The sequence below is a fragment of the Strix aluco genome, chromosome 12 (assembly GCF_031877795.1).
Source record: "Strix aluco isolate bStrAlu1 chromosome 12, bStrAlu1.hap1, whole genome shotgun sequence".
NCBI classification, from domain to species: domain Eukaryota; kingdom Metazoa; phylum Chordata; class Aves; order Strigiformes; family Strigidae; genus Strix; species Strix aluco.
The window spans coordinates 22,521,661-22,534,176 of record NC_133942.1 but is presented as its reverse complement, the minus strand read 5'-3'; the positions used below and the strand labels follow the sequence as shown (position 1 = coordinate 22,534,176).

General features: G+C 35.1%; 1 protein-coding gene across 5 annotated transcripts in view; it reads left to right on the top strand.

Annotated features, from left to right (window-relative positions):
* The window catches only part of TRPM7 (transient receptor potential cation channel subfamily M member 7), a 60,885-nt gene that overhangs the window by 32,718 nt on the left and 15,651 nt on the right, over positions 1-12,516 (top strand). For 4 of the 5 annotated variants that reach the window (XR_012624795.1, XM_074836991.1, XM_074836993.1 and 1 more), the window contains exons 9-22: positions 452-575; positions 1,449-1,521; positions 1,813-1,913; positions 2,819-2,953; positions 4,268-4,321; positions 4,875-5,015; positions 5,586-5,720; positions 6,338-6,618; positions 7,093-7,321; positions 8,540-8,695; positions 8,834-8,977; positions 9,630-9,758; positions 10,657-10,941; positions 12,008-12,182. Coding sequence is in view for 4 of the 5 variants with exons in the window: in XM_074836991.1 (XP_074693092.1) it covers positions 452-575; positions 1,449-1,521; positions 1,813-1,913; positions 2,819-2,953; positions 4,268-4,321; positions 4,875-5,015; positions 5,586-5,720; positions 6,338-6,618; positions 7,093-7,321; positions 8,540-8,695; positions 8,834-8,977; positions 9,630-9,758; positions 10,657-10,941; positions 12,008-12,182 (2,162 nt within the window). In the remaining variant the exon portion in view is untranslated. The remainder of the gene's footprint in view (positions 1-451; positions 576-1,448; positions 1,522-1,812; positions 1,914-2,818; positions 2,954-4,267; positions 4,322-4,874; positions 5,016-5,585; positions 5,721-6,337; positions 6,619-7,092; positions 7,322-8,539; positions 8,696-8,833; positions 8,978-9,629; positions 9,759-10,656; positions 10,942-12,007; positions 12,183-12,516) is intronic. The other variant, XM_074836992.1, reaches the window with a different exon arrangement.

The window sequence follows — 12,516 nt, the reverse complement described above, 5'->3', positions numbered from 1 at the left end:
TTAACTAAGCCAAAGTAACTACGTGATTAATGTGACTGTTTTTAAGTGTGCACAACAGAGTTTTCCTCAACAGAAGTCAGAACTGATCAGACCTTCCAGAGATGCAAGAATAACATAGACAGTAGTATGTTACCAAACTGCTTGAAAATATCACTTGACTACATTGAATGGAAATATTTCCATGTTTTAGTTGAGTTTCTCAGAACTGGCTATGGGAAGGAAAGGGAGAGGAGCTGAGTTACTTTTATGAGGCAGTAGTAGAAAGTTGTAGATTAAGCAACCTAACTTCATTCTAAAGGTTACCCAAGATTTTGCCACTGAAACAGTAATAAGCATAATATAGATAGCAGGACTTTGAATGGACATGTTGAAACTAATTAAATGCGTTGTTGTTGTTACTGTTCACGTATAACAATGTGTTTTCCTGTTTGTTTGTTTGTTTCAATCTCAGGAATGTTCCTGAGGGTGCTGAGCCTGAAATAATTTCAACCATCAAAAAGACATTTAACTTTGGTCAAAGTGAAGCAGTTCATTTGTTTCAGACACTGCTGGAATGCATGAAAAAAAAAGAACTTGTAAGTAGATCTTGCCATAAAAAATTTTTATGCAAGGTGCATGCATTCGTGGATATAATATTACATTGTATCTCGGTGTTGTATATGATCAAGAGTCATTCAGAAATCTTTTCTGGACGTAGTGGATCTTCCAGTTATAGAAGAGAGTCAAATACAGTTTTCATGTATACTTTATCTCATGGCCAAGAGAGACTTAATTCTTGGGATTATTTCTGGTAATCTGATTTGTTAGTGTTTCCAAGGATGTTTGTTTTTAGGTGACAGGGTTCTGATTTGTTTACAGTGTGTATGTATTTTGGATTTGTATTGCTGTCCTTTTGTCTTGCTTTGATTTTTGAAAACCTTGGGACATTTTTTTACTTTTTTTTTGATCTTTTAATTATGACTGTACTAACAAAGGTCTACTATCACTGCATGCTTAAAGCAAAAGCACTTTAGAGCTTTATATGTAGCCTGAGTTCAGGTCTTGGTGTCTCATTTGGACATCATATTGTGCTGTTCTGAGGTTTAAAATAGTCATAATTTGGGTAAACGTGTTTGCCAGCAAGAGGGCTAAACAGAATACTGTGGGGTGTTTATAGACAATAGAGAATTGTAGTCATAGCGGGGAAAAGAAATTCAAATTAATTGAAGAGTGTAAAGGGTTTCTGCTATGCTTTTTCTCATAAATAATTATCTTGTGCGGCACCCAGTTAGGAAGACAAAACGAGTGCACACTAAAGGTAAGTTTAAATTGAGCATAGGCTTAAATTGCATCAAAGATAAGATGGCTTTTTAATGTATTTCAATTCCTGACATAAAAGACTGGAGCTAATCACCCTTGCCTGAAAAAAACTTTAAAATATGTTTTCCCCATTTTACCCTTTTGGACAGATCACGGTTTTTCATATTGGGTCAGACGAGCATCAGGACATTGATGTTGCAATACTTACGGCATTGTTAAAAGGTGAGACTTTTCATTTTAAGAGCATTTGAAATCCCCACCCATTGTTGTTTAGTGTTTATATGATGGATTATTTATAAAATACTATAGTCTGGAGGAATCTTTAGTTTTTAAGCAAATAATTATCGACTATGTTTTCTCATTGTATAATACCATAATTTGTCATAAATGACGAAATATATTATATAACTTTGTGGTGGATTGCTTGATTTGGCCCTTTTAGGAAGCAGGAATGTTTATTATCTTCTATTTTAATTAATTTTAAATTTTTTTTCATTGTTTTTGCTTCTTAAGGCACGAATGCATCTGCATTTGACCAGCTTGTTCTTACACTTGCGTGGGATAGAGTTGACATAGCCAAAAATCATGTTTTTGTTTATGGGCAACAATGGCTGGTATGTAATGGTCTGGATTAAGTGGAATGATATTTTCTAAAAGAAGAGAAACTCAACTTACTGTAAAGAATGAATCTTTTGACTTTTGTAAAGAGAGACTATAGAATACTGACACATTTATTTTGAGGACAGTTATTTTTGCTACTGCATAGTCTTATAGCTGTTTTGTTAATGTGTAGTCGAAAATAGTCCAAAAATTTTAGAAATGTGCTAAGTATTCTGAATAACTAGGGGAGAAGAGACGTTGTGAAAGGTGGAAGCTGAACATGTTAGTCAGATGCTCATTCTTCCTTACAGTTGTATGGTCATAGGAAGTTCTTAAGAAGCATCTAGTAAAATGCACTGTTGGCAGCACTGCAGTGTCTTTTGAGGGGGAGGACAAAATGTCTGTTTCTTGTAGTCTGCAAATTAGTTTGAAAACTACATTGTGGATCTTGCCTTTTTCCCATGTTACTCTAAAAATAAAACACAATCTTACATGAGTGTGCAGTCAAAAGTACATACATTGTTGATAGCAATGATGGTTCTGGGCATTTGTCTTTAAAGCAAATTGTGCTTTAAATGTTTCAAGTCTTTGTGTTTTATCCAGTGTCAGTCTATGAGAACAGCTTAACTATGTTTTACCAAATGTCTACTTAGTCCCATGTACCGTATCAGTAGGAGATACCTATGGAAGAGTATAAGACTTGCTGATTGTGTCATCAGAATATTCTCTCATCCTGTAATTGCATGAAGTTCGGGGGGGTTTCTGAACCAAAGATGACATCTTTGTATCTGTAGACATATAAGGTTTCCCCAGCCCTGTAAATGAATGAGGTCGATACATGATCTAAATACACCTACTTTTGTGATGCCCTGTTTTACTGGTTTTCTCTGGGCTCTACCTTGTTACTTATTTGTTGTAGGTTGGCTCTCTGGAACAGGTTATGTTAGATGCCCTTGTGATGGATAGAGTTGCATTTGTGAAACTTCTGATTGAAAATGGCGTAAGCATGCACAAATTTCTTACAATTCCCAGGCTGGAAGAACTTTATAACACAGTAAGTGAACGGTTGCTTTTTAAGCTACTTTTAGAACAGCTTTTTAGTTGCTCAGCATGTTGTATACTGGGTCATGTGCCCCAGTCTGAAGGCCATGGGATGTTGGTAGGGAAGGCTCCCTTGCAGAGGTTAGAGTTGAGAAGTGCATGCTGTCTGGCTGCTTTGTAGTGTCACAGCTGCTTTCTGGCTCTCCAGAAATGATACCAGAAATAGTTTGTCAGCAGGATGTTCATCTGTGTCTGATGTTGGGGATAGATACTAAAGGGAGAATTGCAGCCTTGTTGTGGAACATATGAAATGTGTAGACTACAGTGGGGAAGAGAACAAGAGAAAGTCAGACAGGTGAAACTTGAGCACAAAATATGAGGTCTATAGATAGTACTGTTAGGGCTTCACAAGATGAATTCTGTCTATAGCAGCCAATGTTACCATAATAGTTGTAAAAATAATATTTTTACATAATATACATAATATATATAATATAATATATATATATAACATAAAATAATAATATTTTGTGAACCTGCATAGTTATAAAATATTACTTAGAAAAATGTTGCTGTAGGTGTTGAGACAAAAAACCTTCCACCAAAAGGTAGCTAATGTGAATAGTACAAAAATATGACTTAGGCTTACATTAACCTTCTCATTATCTGCTTTTGACCAAAAAAAAGAGAGAGAGAAAAAAGGAATTCTTTAACTAATGCAGCTCTGTAAAGGAGTCCACATGATCAGGTTTTATGTTTTTTTGTTGGTTTATTTTCTTTAATCTTGTATTATGTTGCTGTTGCACACTTGATGTGCTTTTGATTGAGTTCTGTATGGGAGCTAGGGTAACCATATATCTAAAAGTGTAACAGTTCGTGCACTTGTAGGAAATCAGAGAAGGAAGAAAAATACACTTTGGTAAAGAGGAAATGTTTAGACTAAAAATTCAAAAAGTAAGGGAGCTTTTATTATGCATCCTGCAATACTGTAAACATGAATATCAGTCTGTGTGTATTCCTGTAAATTAAATAATTTTAATAATATAAAAACCCCATAATGGTGCTGTTTGCATTCTTTTTTTTTTTTTTTTCCTTTTTGGACAAACTATGAGTGTATTAATTATGTCCCAGAAAATAAAATAGTCTGTAGCTAATATGGTAGTTTGAAATATTTGCATTTATTTGATGACTGTTTGTTCAAAAACTCTGGAATTATTTGTTTTTAGTTAACATGCAAAAGTACTTGGCTTCTGCTGTAATCTTCTCATATTGTCATTGCACTCTTAATTTCTCATTCCAAATTTCCCCCCCCTTCTTTTTTATAAAGAAACAAGGCCCAACTAACCCAACACTCTTTCATCTTGTTCGGGATGTCAAACAGGTATGCTGTAAATGTAGAAATCTGTCAAACTAGTGATGTTAGTTTTTTTGATGATTTCTTAGGTTTGTCTGTCAATTTAATCTTAGGTTTATTAATTAGCTTTTATTGTAAATAATAAGCTACTTCTGCAGACATTCTGTTGTTTCAAATACTTGCTGTTTTATGCTTAGTGCCCTGCTGCCAGAAAGATGTTAAACCCGATGAGTGTTGTCTTTTTCATCTTACTTGTGATTGTTTTCCTTCTTGGGGAACTGAAGCTGATATTCCCAGCTAGGAGTAATTTTGGCTGTTAAGAGACAAAACAGTGTCCCCCATCCCCTGCCACCCCCAACAGAATGAACATCTACCCTGCTAGGGGAGATCATACAGAAAAGAAGCTATAACTTTGTATTTTTCAAAACTGATAAATTTTGAGCCATGTAGATGTTGGGTTTTTTAATCATGAAAGGTTTAATTGTTTTTTTATTTAGAGCTGTGATGTAACATGTAGAAATACTCTAAGCAAGTTTAAGATTATAATCTGAAAAACTAAAAATACTTTTTGTATTCCTAGGGAAATCTTCCTCCAGGATATAAAATCAACCTGATTGATGTGGGGCTTGTTATTGAATATCTGATGGGAGGAACCTATAGATGCACCTATACAAGAAAACGCTTTAGAGCTATATACAATAGTCTCAGCGGGAATAATCGGGTATGTTGCAGCTGGATAACAGGACATGCTGATTCATATGTTCTCAATTAAAAAAACCTACGTATTTTGGAGAAAAATTGGATCAATATTGTTTTGTTGTTCTTGTCAATGGACTGGTTCTTTTAAAGGCAATAGTAAGGCCTGTGAGGGAAGCTGTTAGCTGTTCTGGGTTTGAGAACAAACAACAGGTTTTGTTCTCCGTCTCCTTATTCTACCACATCTGAATTCCTTCTCTGTTATTCTGTCTTTTCCTACTCCCAGGTGAAGAATGGGCACTAAATATGCAGATTCACCAGGGCTTGAGGTGCAGATATCTTAGCTTCTTGTAAAACGAGTGTAACTGCCTAATTTGTGCCTTCTAAAAAAAACCCAAAACAAACCAGAAAACTTGTTAAATATCCTGTGAAATTTCTGGTTGTTGCTGTTATACAAGTTCATCACTGTTTCAGTAGCAAACTAACTGTTAAATTGCTCAACTAAGTATCTAGCTATAAACAGATGATTTTATAATGCCGAGTAGTAAGAGTTAAAGAAACCAAATCAAGCCCCTTCCCCTTATTCTTGTTACAGCGATCTGGGCGAAATCCTTCAAATACTACTCCTCAGATATGTAAAAGCCATGAGTCTTTTGGTAACCGTGCAGACAAGAAAGAAAAAATGCGCCATAATCACTTCATCAAAACAGCGCAGCCATACAAACCAAAGGTAGGGATGTGTGAGGGGAACATGGTGGGGTTTATTTTAAGTAGTTAAGAGCAGAGAACCTGGTTGAAATCCGAGTGCCACTGAAGTGTGAGTAGCAGCAGTTTTACTGACTTTGGTAAAGCTGGAATTTCAGCCTGGCTTTTGTGCTTGTTTTATAAACTGTCTAGCATGCTTACAGGATTCTGTAAAGAGTGTTTATCTTTCTGTATAGTAGTCTTCTGGATAAACTTTGATATGGTAGGGAGCAGAAAGCTTATTTTTGGCACAGTTCTAGCAATGCGGCAGGGACTTGCACGGCTTTGTAGACAGAGCAAGATTTGGCCATGTGTTACTCTAAGCAGTCTCCATGAGTTTCCTCATTTGTATGTAGGTATATTAGTTAAATGCTTTTCTTTTGATCTATAAATCAAAATAATTCAGTCTCCCTGCTATTAAAGTGAATTGGACTCAACTGAAGTTTTTGGAAAAATGTTCCAGCTGCTTTTCAAGTCTTCAGAAATTTTTTTTCTTTTTATAATTATATATAATTTGATATTGGATCACTCTGAATTTTATTTCAGGTTATGTAATGACCAAGTTTAGAGATTTAAATGTAACTTTCTGATATTATTTTAAAGATTGACACTGGTGCAGAAGAGGGAAAAAAGAAAAGAACCAAAGATGAAATAGTAGACATAGATGATCCTGAAACAAGACGTTTTGCTTACCCTCTCAACGAGCTGTTACTTTGGGCGGTGCTAATGAAGAGGCAGAAGATGGCCCTCTTCTTCTGGCAGCATGGGGAGGAGTCCATGGCGAAAGCCTTGGTTGCTTGTAAAGTGTATCGTTCAATGGCATATGAAGCAAAACAAAGTGACCTTGTTGATGATACTTCAGAAGAGCTGAAACAGTATTCCAAGTAAATTACATTTATATCATTAAAGATCTTTTCTTGAAATTTACTATAAAAGTAGTGGGCTGTATGTGAACAAACCCCAAACTGTTCTCTTGCCACACTTGAAGACAATTCCTTCTTGCAAAAAGAATTAAGCAGCACTCTAGTAGAAGTTATATATTAGATATTGCTCTCTCTTGAGAACTGTAAAAGTCATGATTTATAGTTATGATGACACTGAATGTGCCATTTACTTAACAGGTAATTTCCTTGCATGTTTTAACAGCTGTTTGTAGCCTGCATGTGTTTTTAATAGAAGTCACGGATTCACATGTTGTAGTTACAAATTACTGTACAGTGTATCTGTACAGAATGGACAAGCAGTAGTCCCTTCAAGTTGTGCTACTGGGAATTTGATTGTACGAGAAAATTCAGTGTAAGCTCAAGGTCATTTCTGTAGATACTAAATTTTGTTTTGTTGATTTTTCTTCATTCTAGTGAGTTTGGTCAACTGGCAGTTGAACTCTTAGAACAGTCCTTCCGACAAGATGAAACTATGGCAATGAAATTACTAACCTATGAGCTTAAAAATTGGAGCAACTCAACTTGTCTGAAGCTAGCAGTATCATCAAGACTTCGTCCATTTGTAGCACATACTTGTACACAGATGTTGTTATCAGATATGTGGATGGGAAGGCTGAACATGAGGAAGAATTCATGGTACAAAGTAAGCATTGTTGCAGTTCATTGGTGTAAAAAAGGATCAACGGAATTTATGTTTAAATAGAAGGAAAGCATGTGTTTAAATGCTATTAGTGTAAAGCTTTCACAGCCATAGCTTGTGTTAATAAATCCTGTAAAAACAGTCTCCTATAACATAATCAAAACTGGAATAATTTATTGTAAACTCTTCTTTTGACACTCTATTATCTTTTCAAATAAGGTACAGAAATATAGAAGGCAAAAATCAGGCAAGTAGCCTTTAATCAGAGGCTTAAAGAGATTATGTGAATACTAATCCACTACTAAAAACATAGTGGTAAAAACCTTAACAGACAGAAAACCTGCTGTAAGAATATAGTTACATGCATTTTGGCTTTTTTCAGGCAGCTCATAAGACTTGATGTAGAAAAGCTTTGTGTATATCCTATTTTGGAGGAAGAAACTGAGCAAAAGCAAGGCACAGAATGAAACAAGGGTAGGCAAATTGGGGATAGGTTTCCCAAAGGTGCCCTTTGTGATACAGAGCAATTGAACCAAAATGGGAGTTGCATATTTCTTTGAGATGATATACCAAAACATATTGTTGCTAGGAATACAAAGAAATAAAACTTTCCTACAAAGTATCTACAAGCATCATTTAACTTGTGATCTACTAAAATCCTCTTTGATAACTGATTAACCATTTTCTTGCTTGCTTTCTAACAGGCTAATAACAATAAATAGCTTTCGCTTATTCTCTTCATCCATACCTTAGCTTGTTTTTCTACCATAAGTTGAAAAAAAAACCCCAAAACAAACAAAACAACACCCCTCCTACCCCCAACAAAACCACAACCTCCACTCGTATATGCTTCTTAAATATACCTTGATAGTACACGATTCCAGAGTTTCTGGGAGTGGATTAAAGAACAGTGTAAACAGTACATCTCTGGATCTTCAAGCTTGGAGTGCATTCTTTCTAGTGGCTTTTAGTTTTGGAATTTGTTGATTCTTCCCCTTTCCTGTATCTTCAAGTCAAGGAATGCTCTGTATATGTGATCTTAGTCTCTTAAGTGTATGTATTAAGTAATAACAACTAATTATTTTCTACAATTTTTTTTTCCTCAATAACAAGCAAGTGCAATTTGGATAATATGTTTTCAGAGGATATTCTGTGTGTTGGTGTATTCTGATATTTTAATGTAGCTGTGAACTATTTGTACTTAGTCTTCATCTTTTCCAGGTGATACTGAGTATTTTACTCCCTCCTGCTATACTGCTGTTGGAATATAAGACCAAGGCTGAAATGTCACATATTCCTCAATCTCAAGATGCACATCAAATGGCAATGGATGACAGTGAAAACAACTTCCAGAACGCAGCAGATGAAATACCTATGGTAATGTGGGGCAGGGGGAGATAGTAAAACCAGTGTTTTGAACTTAAATAATCACATTTTTAAATCAAAGCAAGAGTTAAAATGAGTGTCCAAAAGCATGTAGTTCTGCCTGTGAAAGTAACAGTCCTTTCATTTTAGGAGGTGTTTAAAGAAGTAAGGATCTTGGATAGTACTTTAGAAAAGCATGATATGGAGACTCCAGCAAAACCCAAAAGACTTCCAATTACACAGAAATTTTATGCATTTTATCATGCACCAATTGTGAAGTTTTGGTTTAATACGGTGAGTTTTCTTCAGTGTAATGTGTATTTTATTTGGAAATCTAGTGCAGATTTTTGGGTTCTTTTCTCAACATGTAATGATGTGACCTGAATCAAACTTTAAGCACTGTTTTAAAAGACAAACAAAAAACCCCTTACCTTGCTAAGCTGGAAATGAGAAGTACTTCATTTTGAAAAAATGCATATGCAGTGCTCCATGGTTTGGGGTTTTTTAAAGTTCATGATGTTAGCTTTGAATTTTTTTTTTCTCTAAAGCTAAGAGAGTAGTTAGCATGAGCATTTTTATTCTGGCCTGAGTAATTAATTTCATCAGTTGCTAGCAGGAATTCTATGATAATTTATTAGGCTAAAGTATTCATGCACAGCTTTGTTTAAATTACTGTAATAGAAACTAAAATTTGGATTAATGGAGAAATAGCTGTAATAAGAACAAAGCTTTGCTAACAATAAATAGCTTATTACAGCTATTTTTCTTCTAAGAAGAAGAAAATGTTTGGATCCCCCTATAAATAATAACTTGTCTGCTTAAAGGGGTAAATATAGTACTGTAATCATACTTGAAGCTTTTATTGTATACCACATCAAAGGATTCCATGCACATCTATAAATAAGCCTTCAGTAATTATATGTATAATTTTCATTGCTTTTTTTAGTTGGCATACTTAGGATTCCTCATGCTCTACACATTTGTGGTTCTTGTAAAAATGGAAGAATTACCGTCTGTTCAAGAGTGGATTGTTATTGCTTACATTTTCACATCAGCAATTGAGAAAATTCGTGAGGTATGCCTGTAACAATCTGGGATTTTAGTTTTCTTTGTCAATTAAAACAGTATACTTTAAACTCTGTTTATAAACAAGAGAACTGAAGAAACTTCAAGCATCAGAGTACATGATGTAATACCTTTATCTTAAACTTTGGTATAGGCTGCTAGTTTCAATACCAGTGTTTCTTGGCCTACTGCTTGGACTTAGCTTGCTTTTCTTCTGTGTCCAATGGGGAGGAGCTAGAGATCTATTAAAACAAGGTGGGTTTTTTCCTCCTAAATTTCAAGGAACTGGCAATGACATCCTGGTCTAATTTTTTTTTTTTTTTCCCCTTTTTGGTTAAAATCCTGCCCCCCCCCCCCCCCCCAGTTGTAATGAAATAAACAACCTTGCTTTCCTGAGGGGTGAAATGTGTATTTATCTATTAGTGTCAGACAAACTCTACTATGCCATGACCAAGACAGCAAAACATAAAAGGTTTGTCAAGGTAGGATAGCTATCACAACTACAGTGTTTCTGGTCAGCAAGAGACTTTTGAGACGTTCTATAAGAATTTTTAAGTGAGAGAGGAAGTTAGTTCATTAGGCAGGTACCTCAGGCCCAGCTGAAGGTGCAGAAAGCAGGGCTTATTTTTGTAACAGTAACTGCCTAAAAATAAAAAAAAAACACCCACCAAAAAAACTTAAACCCAAAATTCTTTCATATTGTTCAGACAGAAGGAAACATACATGCTCCTTGTGCTTGTTGGGAGGCCGACACAGTTAAATGCTGGTTTTGATTCCACAGTATAAAACAGTTATCCATTTGAATAGATATTTTATTTTTGCAAGTATAAAAATATTAGTGATTCATATATTTCAGTGTTAGTCCATGTGCAATAAATGTGAGCAGACCTGACTTATTTTTATTGCAGATTTTTATGTCAGAAGCTGGGAAGATTAATCAGAAGATTAAAGTGTGGTTCAGTGATTACTTCAATATCAGTGACACAGTTGCCATTGTCACTTTCTTCATTGGGTTTGCATTAAGATTTGGAGCAAAGGGGAATTTTGGTGAAAACACTTACAGAGAAAATTATGTCTTTGTTGCTGGAAGAATAACATACTGTCTCAATATAATTTTTTGGTATGTGCGATTACTGGATTTTCTAGCTGTAAATCAACAGGCTGGCCCTTACGTTATGATGATTGGGAAAATGGTAAGTACTACTTTTGTTACTGGGTTTTTTCCCCAACTGAACTACATTTTTCTTGCTGCATCCATTTACAAGTTTTGTCAGAGTTTTATTTAGAAAGAGGTTGCTTATCCTGGTGTTATATGTCAACAGCTCAGTGTGCAGAATTAGCTAGCTGGAATATAACTTACTATGTTGCAAAACAAACACTGATTAGAAGGCTTCCTTTATTATGAAGCTTTCTCTGTTACATATCTGTAAAAAACTGGCAAATCTTCCTTCTCTGGTCTGTTTTGTTCTTAGATGTCAGAGACTTGACTATGATGATGCCTTTTTCTTGATTCATCTAACATTGCTTCCTTTCTGAGTCTGAGACTTATTTATAGTCTTGGTTTTCTTGCCTTTCTTCTCTCTAGTGCAAGTGTTTTGTGCTGTGGAAGACTGGGACTAAATTGTGGCTCTGTTCTTGTCTTTCCTCACACAAAAAATATTCAAATTGTTTAAATTTAAAAATACATAGCTTTATTGTCACTGAGCTATTCTAACTGTTAAAGATGTTAAGGTTTGAGAACTGTATATACAAAGGTGGAAGGGGGTGTTTGTTTTTCTTCCCCCTATAAAATGGTTCCTACAAAGTTGAACCCTGTCATTCTGTAAAAATGAGGTCATCAAATTGCTCATTTCTCACTTGGTTTCTTACAAGAGGCATAAGTTCTGTGTTTTGGCCCTTGGAAAACTACCTCTGCCCTCTGCATTTTGTGCAGCTATTGAGTGCATGTAGAAAGGAATGTTTCTCTTTATCAGCTGCTACTCATCCACATAATAGGTATTTGAGTTACAAAGGAAATCCTTTCAGTTGCCTTTTGCTGAGGATACTAAATATGCTATAAGAAAGTACAGGAAGAAAACAAAATTTTTTACAGGGTTTGTTATTTAACAAAAATTTCTGACTGAAATCTAAGTGTCCTAGACTGTTTTCCTTATATAATACATAGAATTCATAAAGCGTACACAGTCACTGTAAAAGTGTTTAAAGTTGTGAAATCATAATTATGACCTTGTGGTTTAACTGACTTTTTTGTGTTAATAGGTGGCCAACATGTTTTACATTGTGGTGATTATGGCACTTGTACTACTTAGTTTTGGTGTTCCCAGGAAGGCAATATTGTATCCTGATGAGGCACCCTCTTGGACTCTTGCTAGAGATATTGTGTTTCATCCATACTGGATGATTTTTGGTGAAGTGTATGCCTATGAAATTGATGGTAAGACACTACAGTTTTGAAGCAAGGAAGGAGAAAACTTACTCTGATAAGATCTTCTCAAGGTCTTATGAAATTCTAGTTTTAAGAAATGAACTGCCCAGTATTGTTGACATTGATTCTGTAATTTGATTATCTCTTCTTTGTGGGTTGCAGCTGTATAATTTCTTTACTACTTAATTATCTTTTATAAAGCTTGAATGGCTTAGAATGAAACCTCTAATTAATCACAACTTCTCACAAGGCTATTTCTAGCAAAATTTTGGAATTTCCCCCACAGCTGTCACGCCAAAATTTTGACTGTGGTGGTGTATTATGCTTTTTAAAATCTGATAAT